Source organism: Ochotona curzoniae, unplaced genomic scaffold (genome assembly GCF_017591425.1).
Source record: "Ochotona curzoniae isolate NIBS_2020 unplaced genomic scaffold, NIBS_Ocur_1.0 contig_2318, whole genome shotgun sequence".
Classification (NCBI taxonomy): Eukaryota; Metazoa; Chordata; class Mammalia; order Lagomorpha; family Ochotonidae; genus Ochotona; species Ochotona curzoniae.
Window position 1 is genome coordinate 6,418,044 of NW_024465419.1, and position 16,944 is coordinate 6,434,987.

The 16,944-nt window shown below is 37.0% G+C and overlaps 1 protein-coding gene across 1 annotated transcript in view; it reads right to left on the reverse strand.

The window, feature by feature from the left end:
- Positions 1 to 16,944, reverse strand: part of SNTG1 (syntrophin gamma 1) — a 584,956-nt gene that overhangs the window by 192,415 nt on the left and 375,597 nt on the right. Inside the window, exon 5 of the mRNA XM_040972717.1 lies at positions 4,075 to 4,131. Coding sequence (XP_040828651.1) covers positions 4,075 to 4,131 — 57 coding nt within the window. The remainder of the gene's footprint in view (positions 1 to 4,074; positions 4,132 to 16,944) is intronic.

Below are 16,944 nucleotides of genomic sequence, written 5' to 3' on the forward strand. Positions count from 1 at the left end.
CGACACAGGATTCAGGAATAAGCATGTCCTGCAGATGTAAGAAACCACTTTGAACCTCAGGAGTCAATGATGGACAAGGCCTCCAGTCTCTGCAACAAGAACATGGGAGTGAGAGCTGGGCCTCTGCTCGCTGGTCATCAGCCATGACTTGGCGTCGGGAGCACAGGTCTGCGCATGTGCACAGAGGCCACTGATGGGCTCTGTGCTATACTACTTTCTATTTGTTGAGAACTGACATGCGTGCTGAGTTAGTTTGCACTTTAATTTTCATCAAAAAATATTACAAAGCCATTCAGGAGTCTAAAGGGCATAATTACAAATGAAAATAAATCAGAGATTTCTAAAGAAAACTCAATAATTCTGTATTGATTCTGATGTAAACCAAGAAATTGTTTTTTATCTTTTAATATATTTATTTACTTGAAAGGTAGGGATAATAAACCATGGTTAGAAAGAGAATTACTTTTTTTAAAAAGATTTTTTTTTTATTGCAAAGTCAGATATATAGAGAGCAGGAGAGACAGGAAGATTTTCCATCCGCTGATTCACTCCCCCAAAGCAGCTGCAATGGCTCGAGCTGAGCCAGTCCGAGGCCAGAAGCCAGGAGCTTCTTCTGGGTCTCCCAAGCAGATGCAGGGTCCTAAGGCTTTGGGCCATCCTTGACTGCTTTCCCAGGCCACAAGCAGGAAGCTGGATGGGAAGCGGGGCTGCCGGGTTTAGAACTGGCACCCATATGGGATCCTGGCTCAGGCAGGATGAGGACTTTAGCTACTAGGCTATCGTGTTGAATCCGAGAATGTCTTTATGGTAAAAACCCCAGCAATAACAGCAAGGGAAGTAGACTAACAGAAAGGAAATCAGATTGCAAATTTTAGCAGTATTCCAAAAATATAAATGAGGGTCAGATGTCGGAGACTGTGGTCAGGATGCCTCCTGCACAATGTGGATCCATGTGCCGAATCCATGCCTGATTCTAGCTTCTTCTGTTTCGCACATACTGATCCTGATGGCCCAGATAGTTCTGCCGCTGGCTCCTGGTCTCGGCCTCGCCTAGCCTCAGCTGTGCTGCCATTTAGGGAGTGAAATAGAAGCTAAGATATCCATCTCTGTCACTTGTTTTTCCTCTCTGCTGTTCAAATAAACAAAGCTTGCAAGAACTGTGAATCAACAACATGATGTTCACTTTTGCTAAGGTTTGGGATTTCAGGAATCTTGAGGTGGAACTCTCTGCATCGTATCTAAATCATACATGACATTATCCCTTTAAGGGAAGACCCCGAAGTCCTCGAAACAAGTTGCTGAGGTTTATAACTGTCTCCATCTTGTTATCCCGCCTGTGCAATTTTGTACGTGTGTGTGTGTGTGTGTGTGTGTGTGTGTGTGTGTGTGTCTTAAGAGAGCACAAGGATGAGAGAACAGAACTGCATTCCAGAGAACGTGGATTTAAGAACACTGCTGGTTCCCAGAACATCAGATGTTCCACAACCTAAAGCTCTTACAGCACACGAATTAGTAACGCTCCAAGGCACCACAGCAGCAACCTCTCTCCCCAGTCACCTGCCGTGTCTGGGGTGCTGCCTGCCACAAGGGAGAACTGAGGAACACATTATGTGCAGAGGTGACCTGGCGGCAAGGGCGCAGGAGCCCAGGTTTCCCAGGGATCTAAGCATGACCAGCAGACTTTAACATCTTAACATCATTTTTCCCTGTTTTCTGACCAAAGGTCATTTTGTTACCATTCATTGAAGTTTTTACCAATGACGTTTTTGGAAGGCAGAAAGCATATATTGTTTCTTGTATTTCTCATGAGATTCAGGAGTGCATGGAGTAGCAGTCTTTGCATCATTTGTAAATGGTTTTCAAGTGTCTAACATGTCACTGGCATCATATATGCCCACACGTTCATGTCCCTGCTGCTCCACTTTCTGATCCAGCTCCCTACTTATGGTCTAGGAAAGCAGCAGAGGATGGGCCAATGCCTTGGGAACCTGCATCCGCATGAGAGACCTGAAACGGATCAGCCAAGTTTTGCCTGTTACCGCCATTTGGAAAGGAACCATTGGATTGGGAGATCTCTCGCTTTCTCTTTGTCTCTCCCTTTGTCTCTGTAATCCTGACTTTCCATGTAAAATCAATAAATTGTTTAGAAAACAATTCTAAATTTTCTATGTTTGGTGATTTTGTGCCGGTCATAGAGTTTTCCTTTTTGGTCAAATCTCCTAATATATAGTTAATCACAGGTCAAGTATGACTCCTGAGACCAATACCTTAAATGAAAATATACCCTGAATCAATCATGAAATCACTGTGTATATAGATTGAAATAATAAAAACACTAGAATGAAAAGATTCAGTTGCAGTATGTTTAAAGCTTTCAAATATTTATACAAAAATGTAGTATTTTAGTAAAAATAAGTAACATGTTATTTGATTTCAACAGTAAATAAAAATCGGGAAATGGTAACAAAAAAGTCTATTGACATAAAACAGGTTTCAACTATCAGGAAACATGGATTTTGTTCATGGACTTTCTAGTGTTTTAGTATCACCTTTAAGTCAGCACTCTGAACAGGCATCATCACACACACACACACACACACACACACACACACACACACACACACATACACACACAACACCCCAAATTTGTTTTTTAAATGAAATGGCTCCCAAAGTCTTTTTTTTTTCTTTTCAGCCTATTCATTTTCTGCCAGCTTCTCTTGTCTCAGCTGATAGTAGAAAAAAATGACAAAAACAATTTATAAGCTAACATTTGTACACTAATAGCCTCCTCATTGATGACACAATTATCCTGCACACTTGTCTCTTTTTTGAGACATTTGCAAAATTAACCAAATTTGGTGTTCCAAAAATGTCAGAATTTTGCTTTGTACATATGTAACTTGAGTAGAGACAAAACTTTTCATACCTTTTGTGTACCTAAGCTGCCTAGCTTTTTCATCTAGCACAAATATAAATAATGCTTAATACATAGTTAATATATTATTTAATGTATGTATACATTTAACACAAGCATCTAGACGAAGTTCAATTTCAATAATCAGTATAGAATAATAGCTTTGTTAAGCTTATAAAAAGCTCTGGGTGGGACCTGATGCAGTAGCCTAGCACCTAACGTCTCTGCCTTGCATGCACCAGGATCCTATATGGAAGCCGGTTCTAATCCCGGTAGCCCTGCTTTTCATCCAGCTCCCTGCTTGTGGCCTGGGAAAGCAGTCGAGGACAGCCCAAAGCCTTGGGACCTCTGCACCTGCATGGGAGACACAGAAGAAGCTCCTGGCTCCTGGCTTGAATTGGCTTAGCTCCAGCCGTTGTTGCTGCTTTGGGGAGTGAATCAGCAGATGAAAGCTCTTCCTCTCTGTCTCTCCTCCTTTCTGTATATCTAACTTTCCAATAGAAATAAATAAATAAATAAAGCCCAGGCTTAATTCTTCATTATGTGTAGGTTTTCTAATCTTCAAAATGTCCTTTTTATTTCAACAATGATAAATTTCAAGTGTGGTACACCTTTAAAAGCCATTAGTATCCAGAAAGAAAAGTCATTACTATTTAATTTTAAATGGCTTTGACATTGTGGATTGAGAGTTTGTGATTGATTTAATAAAAATAAAAATTAAGCAAAAAAAAGTAATAGAATCTAATTAGTACTCCATACTATGGTGGTTTTTGTTGGTATGAAATTTGTCCTTGTTCGGTTTGCTGCATGTCTGCTCCTCTACTCCAGTTGGACTAGGTGCGAGAATGAAACTTACATGGCAGTATCACATTTAATATTTTGGTAGATGGCAGATAAAAATACTAATGAGACGTATCTAAGGCTGGGAAATGTAAAATTCCAAAAGCTTTTCTGTAACTTCTAAATTGTGATGTAAAGGGTGAGCATGATTCTGTGAGAGCAGACCTAAATGTAACCTCCCTAATGGGTTAATCAACCCTTCGAATGGATTTGTTACACTCATTCTTGTTTGAGTGGTAAATAACATTAACTAAAATGCACAGAAGTCCAGCCCTTACAGCAAAGTCTTTGCAAGGATACACTGGAAAGGCAGCTACCTTGATGCTCAAGCCAAATCCTCCCACTGCTTGCCTTCTGATGGTCACTGTTCTTTCCTGAAAGACAAATTTTACAGAGAGATTAGTGCATCCAGTACCATTCTTAAGTACCTTCTGAATCACATTTACAACATATCATCCATTTTTGCAATAAAAAAGTAATTTTATATTAAAACTCCATAGATTGATTATTCATCAAAATGAAAGCATTAGAGTATTAGTAACAGTCCCACACTTTTACAAATCAAGTTATTTCAATGCATTTAGGGTATTTCATTGAATCCTAGCTCTTCTACATCCTCTCATTTTCACAGTATGAATGACCCTGCAAGTGTTGCATGCAAAACATGTGTTAGGAAAAAGCAATCCTGGTTTCCAGCATGGTGGTATAAAAGGCTAATCCTCCATCTTAGTCACAGGCTTCCCCTGTAGACACTGGCTCATGATCCAATTTCCTCATTCCTGATCCCAGTTCCCTGCTTAGTACCTGGAAAAACCATGCAGGACGGCTCAAGACCTTTGGTTGCCATACCCATGTGGAAGACCAGGAAGAAGCTCCTGGCTCCAAGATCCAAGCTTCCAATCCTCTCAGGTCCAGCCTTTGAGGCCGTTGGGGCCATTTGGGGAATGAACCAGCTGATGGATGATCACTTTTTCAGTTTTCCTTTCTCTCTGAAAATGTCTTTCCAACAAAAATAAATACATCTTATAAACAAGCAAATATGGTTTAATTTTATTTTGTACCAAAACAGTTTTCTGAATTTTGTTTTCCCTCAGTTTTTGGAGGGGTTTTCATTTTGCATATTCTTGTCTGAGAAATGAAAGATTTGGGGGGTCCATAAAATAACTCAGTCTTGACGGCAACTGATGTTTGTACTTTAGTGGCTGCGACACGGACTGTCGTGCCTCCACATATAAATGATTCATGCAATGTCCGAGAGTGAAACTGTGAACAAGCCAGGCTGAAAAATTAATTGCCTGCTTGAAGAAAGAATGAATTACACGCCTAAGTAATAATGGTAATGGAATTATCAATTTTCAGAAATACTTCTCCCTTTCCTCCCACAATGGAAACAATAATTCAATCACTGACTTGTGAAACATAAAAATAGTCACAGAGACAATGGTATGGGGACACAGCCTTGGGAGGACAAATCCTGTAATTTCCAATGAGAAAAAATCAATATTCTCTTTTAAAGCAATCATCTCTCTAATTCATGCCCTGGAAGCATGCTGAAGAGTCGATGACTTCTACTTATTACTTGCTCCATATAAATCAATCTTTTGAATTTTCTCCATATGTTTTGCCTTCATCTGGGAGAGGTTTTTATCTGGTGCTTCAACCTCCTCCTAAGGCCAATGGATTGAGTTATGTAATGTAATTCCAGATGTGAACACTGCTTTTTTTCTTATATGTTGTTTGGCTTCCTTCACTTTCTTATACTATAAAGACTGTCTGAAAAGCATAAATATCATTTTGAAAATGTCAGGAGAAAATCTGAAAAATTTTGCTGCTTCTGTCGCTAAATATTTTAATATAATGAAAACCTTATCATTTACAAATATTTTAAGCTTCATCGTTTCCCAAGGGCCTAGCTTTTAAAACCAAAATAAAGAGGCCAGAATGACAACCTAGTGGTTCAATCCTTGGCTTGCAAGCTCAGGATTCCATATGGGCACCGGTTCATTTCCCAGCAGCTCCACTTTAATTGCAGCTTCCTGCTTGTGGCCTGGGAAACAGCAGAGCACAGTGCAAATCTTGGAACCCTGCACCCGAGTACTAAATCCAGAACAAACTCCTGGCACCTGGATTTAGATCAGCTCAGCTCCAGCCATCATGGCCACTTGGAGAGTGAACCATAGGACAAAAGATTTCTTTCTCTTGATCTCTGGCTTTCCACTAAAAATAAATAAATCTTATTCAAAACTGAGACCATCAGTCCGAAAACTGAGTCATATTACTTCTTTATTTGTGAAATGTGTGTTGAAATAGTCATTTGTGTGCAGATTAGTTAGCATTTATCTTTGTGGGGAGTGTTTGTTTTTATTTGAAAGGTAGAGTTCCACAGAGAATAAGGGATGGAGAGAGAACAAGGAATCTTTCCTCTGTTGGGTCACACCTCAAATAACTAAAACAGCAAGAGCTGTGCTGGTTCTAAACTGGTAGCCAGGAGTTTTTCCTGGGTCACCAGATGGGTGCAGTGGCCCAAATCCATTAATCTCCCAGGCCAATAGCAGGAGCTGGATCAGAAATGAAGCAGCTGAGACAGTGCCTATATGGAAAGCTGGCATCACAGGCAAGGCATAGCCCACTACACAATAGTGATTCCCTGGTACACATTTATCTTAAAACTTCAGTGTTATTTAGTAGAATTCAACAAAATAAATTAGCTTCATTTTGACTTTGTGGTACACATCGTTAAATTTAAAATTTACAACCAAATGGTTCATTCTTAGCACCCTCTCAGCAAAAAATGTTATCAAATCAATATCAATATTGTATCTATGATGGGATTGACACTGTGGTAGAGTTGTCTAAGAAGCCACCTGCAGTTCCTTTGTCCTGCATGATTCATGGCTTGAGCTCCATTTCTATAGTTCTCCTTATGGGCAGACTCTCTTTTAACATGCCTGCAAGGCAACAGAAGTTGGCTCAAGTGTTTTGGACCCCTCACATCCGGAGAGGAAAACTGTATGAATTTTCAGGATCCTGGTTTTGACCTGGCCCAACTCTGACAGCCATGGTCATGGAGGGGAGTGAAGTAGTGGAAGGAGGAGCTATCTTTCCCTCTTTCTCCACAACACTGATTGCATTTTTCTCATAAGTATCTTTAACAATTGTATTTGTATAAAGAGGTATATTTGTGTATGGTAATTTAGGCAAAAAAATTAGATATTAAATACTCTATCCATTTGAAATAATAAAATACATTCTTTGTTATGTGTAAGCCCCCTACCAGTGCAAAAGTAGGGAATTTAGTGCTTCCCAATGCATACTGCTAGTCCTATGCGTTTAAACATGTATGCAAGTACAAAAGCAAAAACGAAGTTGAATACCTATGTGTGATGAACACACACAAAATACAGCTTAAAATTCGCCTAAATCCTTGCTGCAAAATGTGTTTTTATCAAATAACAAAAAATAATCTTTTTTACCAAATAGTTGTTGCTTATCTTCCACGAAGATTAACTATAGAGTGGTTGAATTTCACAAACAGTATTGACATTGAAGTTAGAGTCAAACAGTAACTCAAATATTTATACGCAATCATGATAGGCATATTACTTAAGTCTAATGAGCCTGTATGCTCAAAATTTATGAAATGTTGATGAATATTACACAATAACAACTTTGGATTTAGGACCAATATTGTGAAATACTGTGACATTTAGCAGAAATTTAATGAATATTAAAACACAAACTCACAGTCTGTTATTTGAGACAGGGATCCTTACATAATAGTCATTAAGCATCTAATTAATATTTATCCACTTTCGATTCAAATATCTTCACCAGAGCATAGGCCAAATATTAGAAGAACTTAATTCAGTAATAAGTGAATTAAATAGTGACCTTAATTCTTATAAGACAGACAGGAAAACTATTCTTCCAAACCTGCCTATCAAACTAAATTAATATTCTCGAATAGCAGGAACTATTTTTGTAATTCCTTCTCAGCAAGGAATAAAACACTTGAGTCCTTAAAAAATAGTATCAAGACCAATGAGACAGTTATAAATAAGATCATCTACATCATTTGTCCTGAAACAAAAATGATAATCACAATAAACTATTTTAATTAGTAAATACCATCACCTCACTTTTTGATGTGCAAGAACCATTAGATGCTGGAGCAAATGGGTTAGTCAGTTTTGCCTCCTGGCTCAGTGTGTGTAGAAGCCCAGCTTGCTTGTACCAAGAGCAGCCAGCACAGGGATATCCAAGGTTGGAACGTGTCTACTCAATTCTTTACACATTTGCCTTCCAATCTCAGGTGGTGAATATTTAGAATGTGTTCCAAAACCAATGTAAAAACTTGCTGATTCAGAAAGTCAGCAAAAACTGAGTGCTGAAAATCTTGCAAGTAGCACTTACATTAAAGCTCTTTAACATTGGGGTATAAGCATATTCACATCGCAGCCTTTGCCTGCAAGAGCTATTGCTCCTGAGCTCACTCCAGCAGTCTGACACCTGATTGATATTTTCTCATGTATCTGTTTAGGGATCAGCACATATCCTTTCTCCTTTTTCAGCCTCTCTACTTCTGCCTTTTCCCTACTGCTCTCAAAAAGATTTCTTGAAAGAAATAAGCATTAATGCAGGCCAATGTTGTGACACATCTGACAAAGCCTGTGATGCCAACATCCCATATAGATTATGATTTGTGTCCTATCTGCCCCGTTTATAAATCAGTTCCCTTCTAATGGCCTCAGAAAGCTGTGAAAAATTCCCCGAGTGCTTGGGCTACTGCTGCTCAAATGGGAGACTTGAGTGAAGTTCATGGCTCCTGGCTTAACCTCATCTATCTCTGACATCTAGGGAGTGAACCAGCTGTAGGTATATTTATTTTAAAATGTATATTAAAAATAATAAGCACTACTAATGAATTGTCTCCGTTGTTCCCTTCATAAACCATCCACATGAAAGTTGGCCTAAAAGTGAAGTTCATGAATACATCTGATAGTCTTGAGGGTTGTTGCCCGATTTAAAAACAAACAAACAAGCAGAAAAACAGACAAATATTGTTCTTTGGAAAACCCTGGGTTGTTCTTTTTTCATTCACTTATTTATTTATGGCAAAAGTCAGATGTTAGTCCTATCCAATCACATGTATATTTATAATCATCAAATCTGCTCTAAAGTACCAGCAGTTGATCCCTGGAGTCAGAACCCAGAAGCTGGGTGTTTCCTGGGGACACAGAAACCCCACCCTTGGGCACCTCCCCAGAGGCCCACTCCAAGCAAGACAGGCGCCAAGAACTATTCACACAATTCCCTATTTCCCCCAGAAAATACTACATCATGCTTGCCACGTCAAGAAAGTTTTGAAATGTGCATGTGAAAATGTTCTATTTTTTATATTCTAATATTCTAGATTATTAATTTGGCGGTTTACTGTTGCTTGCTCTCATTTTTTGAGAAAGCACATAAAAACAAAATATAGTTGTGGATTTCTCCATGTCTCTTCTGTTCTGTCAGGCTTCTAAATGGGTGTTTTAGCTAACTGTTTATTCCATGTGCATTTAAGATAAACATGTGACTTTCTTAGATTGAGCCACTGCTCGTTTTTTAACGTTCCTCTCTGTCCTTGGTAAGTTTCTTTGCTCTTAAGTCTATGTTGCCTTCTGTTAATACGATCTTACTCTTAAATTTGGAAACTTTTTATTAGTGATATTTCTTTTTTTTTAAGATTTATTTTTATTATTTTTTTATTGGAAAGGCAGATATACAGAGAGGAGAGACAGAGAGGAAGATCTTCCGTCCGATGATTCACTCCCCAAGTGAGCGCAATGGCCGATGCTATGCCAATCCAAAGCCAGGAGCCTCTTCCGGGTCTCCCACGAGGGTGCAGGATCCCAAAGCTTTGGGCTGTCCTCGACTGCTTTCCCGGGCCACAGGCAAGGAGCTGGAAGGGAAGCAGGGCTGCTGGGATAGAACTGGAGCCCATATGGGATCCCGGGTGTGCAAGGAGAGGATCTTAACCACTTGCGCCACCGTGCCGGGCCCAGTGATATTTCTTTTATCATCCTTTTACTTTCAGTGTATTTATCTCTTAATAGTTTATGCAAGTTTCTTTATGAAACATAGAAGTGCTTAATTGAGAATTGGTCACTATGCCACCTTTGCTTATTAACTCATGAATTCAGTGAAATCAAATGCAAATTTATTAGATGTCGTATAGTAACTGACATGTTAGTCCTTGGATTTTGTCTTATTTTTGTGCTTTCTTTGTCCTTGTGTTCATTATTTCTCCATTTCCTTTTCCTGCCTCCTACTATATTATTTGAATATTTAAAAAATTATATTTTATATACTGTTTTGATATATCCACATATAACATTTGCAGTGGTTATATGCTAACCATTTTATTTTTTCACAATTATCCTTATTGTGTCATTAGTGAAGTATTTTTAGCAACTCAAAGTGTTGAAACTTTGCTTCCATTAAATGTCACTTTATCCCCCTCTATATATTTTATTAAATATCTCCTCCATAACTATTGACATTCACATTAAATCACATTATGAATTTTACTTGAACCATCATTCACATTCTAGAAAACCCAAGAGGAAAAGGAAAATAAAGCTAGTAAAAATTGTATTCTCTTTATTACTCTTTCCTTCTTGTGATTGTGTGTGGGTTCCTTCTTAAATCATTTCCTGACTTGCTAAGAAATGTGTTTTTAACCGTTGTTTTAGGGTAGTTCTATCGGCAACACACTTCTTAGTTTTCTTTTGTCTGAGAAGGTCCTTATTTCCGAAGGAATTTTTTGATATATCGAATTATGAGTTGATGCTTCTTTCTTTTTAATAATTGAAAACTATCATGCTGCTTCCTCTTGCTCTTCATTATTTCTGGGGAGAACTGCAGTGTCATTTGATTTGTATTTTTTCTATTAGTAGTACCTCTTTCCTGCTGATTCAAAAGATTGTTTTTTCATTCTGTGTCTTCAATTCTCAAAATCTAAATGCAAAGGGATTAAATTAATTTGTGTTTATGCTTTTGGAAAGTTTTAAGTTTGAAGCTATTTTTAAGCTTATGGGTTTTACAATATTTGGAAATTCCCATATCTGTTTCTTCAACTGTTTTTTGAGCTCTCCCTTTTCTCTTCTCTTGGGACTCTGATAACATAAATATTAAATCTTCCATTACTGCTCCATGGGCATCTGAATTGTTTCTGATTTTAATCTAACCTCTCTCTCTTTTTAAACGCATACCTTTCAATGCCTCTCTTTAAGTTCATTTTTTCTTGTCTCTAGATTCTACCTGCTACTAATAATATTTTTGAGTTTTATTGTAGATGTTGTATTTTTCAGCTCAATAAATCTCATCTGTTTTTGGATGAAATGTTCTATTTTGCTATCTGTTTTATCATCCATTAAGATGAAAGAATTTTGCAACAGTGAGAACACTTCAAAGAGTGTGTTTTGCTAGGTTTGTCTTGTTGAACAAGTATCTAATTGAGTGTTGCCTTCTGAGTTTCTGGCTTCTCACCGACTTGGAATATAAGAGGTAGAGTCTAAAGAAAAGGCTACAGTGAAGATAAATCCCTGGTAACATGCAGCTGGGCTACAGAAAGTGTAATATCTTGATTTATCCATTAGGATAAAAATTCTGTCACAAGAACCAGTTTGAAAGCATAACAGAAAAACATGCTTTGCCTAACACGCTTAGCTAATATTCTAATTAGACATTTTGTGTTAGAAGTGCATTTTATACCTTCAAGTAGCATGTTGCAAATACAGTTGCATTATATAATTCTTTGTTTCATGGGTTAAAACAAGCAAAATATGTTTGGGTTTAAGCACTAAAATTCTTCCAATGAATGCTTTTCTGGATATGGGCTTGGGCAACAAATCAAAACAGGATTTTTTTTTTTTTGAGTGAAGAAAAGGTACAGATGTTTGCAAGCTAATCAAAGTTATCTAGTAGGAATAAAAGTTTGATGATGCACTATATGCAATGGAAAATTGTTGGAGAAATTCTCTTGAGATAACATGAAAGGATGAAATTTCGTGTATGAATAGATGGTCTGACTTAAGATAAGAGAAAACTAGATCACCTAGACAAATAAGGAGGTAAACAGAAACAAGTAGTTAGATTTTAAAAATGAGATTGGGATGATGTTTTCATTTCCTCTTATCTTCAGTGGAGGATGAAGTCATATTTTCACAAAGGGGTGATAATGCAATAGAAGTTACTGGAACATGAGAAGAGAGGATATGTTATGATACAGTTCTCAAGGGAGTTTCAGGGCAAGTAGAATAAGGAAATGTATTACAATGTTGTAGTTCAAGGAAGATAAGGAAAGCTGACATTTTTAGCAGATAGGTACCTAGGGATCAAGACATAGAAAACTCTCTTAGAGAAGATGTAGAAGAAAGGAACAAATAATAAAATACTCCAAGCTTAATTAACTGAGAGCATTTTTTCTAAATCAATTCTCCTTTACATTTTTGTTTTTAAGATAAAGAAAATGAGTCTGGGGAAAATACACCACCAAGGATTTCAGAGATATTTTTGCGAGAATCTGCAATGTGCGGGTCCTGTGCTGTAAAACATTCCGGCCAAGGCCACAGTCCACAGAGTCCAGTGGTGTGGCCTCTGATTTCTAGGGAGACAGCACCATCAGAGCACCTTTCCCCATGCTGACATTACAATTCACCTACAAGTTACCTGAGACATTTTAAGGATGCCACCTCGAAATACGGATATTACATTGAAGAAGTACAGATTGAAGTTACACAAGGAGACCTCAAAAAGATTTCAGAAAATTTAAAACAAAAAGCTTATTTTGCTGATTTTGCTGCATTAAAAATATGTTCATTCTGTTCATAGCATCCATTTCCATGAATATTTGGGTGACTCCTGACATGTTTTATTTACATAAAATCATACAGTCCAATTTCCAGTGGATTTAAGTTCTCCTGGAAGTTCTATTTCAGCTGTGTAATATTTCATGACCACAGACAATAACAAACCCTCTTGTGTACGTCCAGACTCAGAAGCGATGTAGGAGTTGTGGAGTTAAACAGGTTAAGAAGCACAGAGGGTTCCTGTCCTTTCCCTGTCTGTGCTCAGGCAGGTCGCCAGGCAGGTCATACATGTTCTGTTACTGGAGACCACATTTAGGAGCTTGCAGTCAGGTATCAGAAGTGTTCCCGACAGCATGGTTGTACATAATCTTCCCATATATTCTCATCCACAACTTTTTTGAAATTTTAGATGCAGATTTGTCTGAATTATTAAATGCACCGATTTTAAATACCCTGGGCTAAACTTCACCCAACAACGTGAGGGATCTCTGTGATGAAAATGACAGAACATTAAAGAGAGGCTTAGAGGAGGATTTAAAAAATTAAAATAAAGCTTTTTTTTTCATAGATTTGTAGAATTAATATTATAAAATTTCCATACTGTGAAAGTAAGTTACAGATTCATTGTGATTCCAATTAAATACCTATGCCATTCTTGGCAGATACAGAAAAAAATGCTAATAATATTAATAAGGAACCACTAGAGACCCTGAGTTGTTTAATATTTTAACAACAAAATCAAATCTGCTTGCCTTACAAGACCAGAGTTGAAGACATAAAAACACATTACAGGACCATTGTGATCATAATAGCAGAGTATTGGTGGAAATGTAGATGAAAATCAATGGACTACAGTAGAAATAAAAAAATTAATTCACATATCCATAGCCACTTAATTATTGATATGTAAATACAAATCAATCCAGGGAGAATGACAGTATCTTCAATAAATGGTTGTGGAAAAACTATGTGTGCAGATGTGTAACACAAGACTGTTGCCTTACAAGTATGCAAAAATCGGCTCAAATTGGATGAATGATCTGTATCTACAACTTGATTCACCAAATTACCAGAAGAAAACATTATAAGACATAGTCATAGCCAATGGCTTCTGAGAAAGACCCCAGAATAACAAGCAATTAAAGCAAAATGAACCAAATGAGATTAAATTAAGCTAAGAAACTTATGTAATGCAAATAAGACACAGTAAAGTGTAGAGGTGTCCAACAGAATAGAGAAAAACAGATTGAGAATGATGCAACCAGTAGGAAATTAATATCCAGGATCTATGAACACCTCATGAAACTCAACAGTAATGAATCAGATAACCCACTTACACAGCAGGAAAAGGGGATGGATAGACAATTTTTAAAAGATGAAATACACATGGTCAATAGACACATGAAAAAAGTATCAGTTTCACTAGCCAATAGGAACGTGTAAGTCAAAACCACGAAGTTTTGCCTCATCCCAATTAGAATGGAAATCAATTGAATATCAAAAACCAGTAAATTCTGTCAAGAACATGGGAAAAAGCACAACTTGTTGAATTTCAGTTTTTTTTTCCTTTCTAAATAATCTGACAAAGATTTATTTAAACTTAAAAATACAACTGATTAATTAATCCCATTTCCATATGAATATTACAATATAATTAATCCTTATAGTAATCAATAGCAAATAGGATCACAAAGTCTGAGTTCAGGTATGTTATAAACTTTACATAATGTACTAAGAGGAACTTTTCCTCATTTCAAAAGCAGGATAATAATAATTAATTTTTAAAAAATCAAGTTTTTTGAGAATGGTACCAAATAAGTGATTAGGTCATTCCTTGGGGGAAATTACAAATACACTGTTAACAAAATGAACACTTTGGGCTATATAAATTTTACTCCTTGATCCATTATCTTGATTATGTAGAGAAAAAATAACATAAATTATGGTGACCTTATTTTCACTTCATCTATTGCATTTTAATGCCTTCAGATAATTCATTTCTAGAATATTTAATCATTTAGCCTTTCAATTTATGTACAATCTTGTTAAAATAGTGCACAATTAAAGTAAGCAACACATATTCCACAAATCAATAACCTTTAGAACATAATTAGGATTAGTTACATTACAGTCATAATAAAAATATTTTGGTTTAAAGTAATAAAAAGGACATTTCTTTGCAGTATAAAAATTATTCAATCATGAAAGATCTTTTTGAGTGTAAAGTTTTGTTTTCTAACCTCATGCAGATGGATGACATACTAGCTCAAACTGCTCATGGGGAATGGCCATTAAAAGCTTTACATGAAGGGAATTAGCAATGGATGGCGGGGGGAGTTGGACAGCTGAAATAGTTCTATGATATTCTATAGCACTGTAGCATAACTATGACTGAAACAATTAGTTAAATATTTCCAAATAGCCACCAGAGAGGATTTTGAATGCATCCAACACAAGGAAATGAAAAGGAGATTCTAGACATAGCAGTTATCCTGATCAGAATATTTTCATACAGTGCACAGGCATTAAAGGGTCACACTGCATTCTACGAATATGCCCAATTACTGTGTGTCAATCAAAAAGGATTCTTAAAAACCTTTTAAAAAAATCGAACTGGACAGATTAATAAATATGAAGCTCAGTAGTTTATTAATTATTTTTATAAACATTTTCTATTACAAATAAAACAGTATAACTAAGACAAACACATGACTGACTAAAATGCAGAAAAAAAAAAGAGAAACAACATTTTTGTCTCAAGCAGTCATCAAGGCAATGCAGTCTCCTTGAATATTGTTAGAAGCAGTTATGCAAACTAGATGTTGTGTTTTTTTCCACCTATGTGAGCCAAGATTCAGAGAAGGCCATTTGCCCAGATTGGATTACTGAACTGTCCAAGAAGAAGCGTGCTTAGAAGGTAGGCGTGTCTCCTTTCAGAATTCGTAGTCTTACCACCAAAAATTAAAAACAAATAAACAAAAAAACAAAATAAACAAAAACCAGAAAAGCAATGAGCACACACACAAAAAAAACAAAGTTTGGATGGATCTGCTTTGAGGTAGATATGCTCAAATCCCTTTCCCAGAAAAAAAATGCAATTAAGGTAAAAAAGGAATAACAGCCAAAAGTAACGTTTGATGTTTAAGGGAGATAATAAAGGAAAAAAAAATCACTCTCATTAGGAATGATAACAAGTGTAGAATTTCAATGACAAGAAGTATCCCTTGGTGCAGTCAGCCAGGTGAGAGTGTCCACCCAGGCCCCACCTGAAGGCGTCCATGCACCAAGCTCATCAGAGGATACCAAGCAAACATACCTGAGGTCGTTCAACAGGGCCAACCGGAGAGAGCATGCACCATGGTTCATCTGATCACTTCTACTAGCGCTGCTGGAAAGATCTCAGGCAACAGAAGCAGCAGGTTGCAGTTACCCACACCAAGGATTATTTTAGTCTAGAAGTGTGAAAAACTACTCATACTGCCCAAAGGGTTGTTGAAGAAAATCTGCCCATCTTAAACATGGCTCGGGATGAAAGAAGAGTAAATCAATTTTCACGTGATTTTATAAAGATAAATTGATCCAAGGGTGAGTTTGAGATGAAGTTGACCAGTGTGGTCTCAAATTCTCAGCACAAAGTTTAACTTAGAGGATGTCTGGATAACTCTTATCCTCAGGCACCTGAAAAAAGCAAATACAAATTGTGTCTGCAACACATTATAGACTCCAAGGAATTCCCATTGAGAGAGCCAAGGAATATGAGCAGACAGCGCGAAATCACAGAAGGAAATAGAGCAGAATGAATGAATCAGCAGAAAAAACGACAAATGGAAAACAAATGACAGATTTACTGCTGAGCTCGACATTCCAAACGTCTTGTGTAAATGGAGCTGTATGATATAATTAATTACAAAGGGAGATACATGAATTATATGATAATAATTGAAATAATTGAGTGAAATATGCAGCACATTAAAACATCTAAAAACAAATAACATAGTAATTAGAACTGAAAAATTCAACAGATTGTTAACCTAACCAACTCAGTCTAAGCAAAGTTAGTCAGCAGAGAGCGAGACAGGAAGTTATTTTTAGTATTCCTCAGAATGACAAACAGGTGCAACACATGAGGTAAAGTTAAGAGCATGACAAATCAAGAAGGATGCCATCTAATGAATATTGGAAGAAAGCCATATAATCTCACGCTCAAGTCCCATTTCCTCCAAGCAAATGAAATGCAATGTTCAGAGAGACACGTCAGAACCAAATTATAAATTGTCTCAGGTGTGCGAGAAGGGTACACACAGATTCATCAATGACAAATGTCCACAGAAG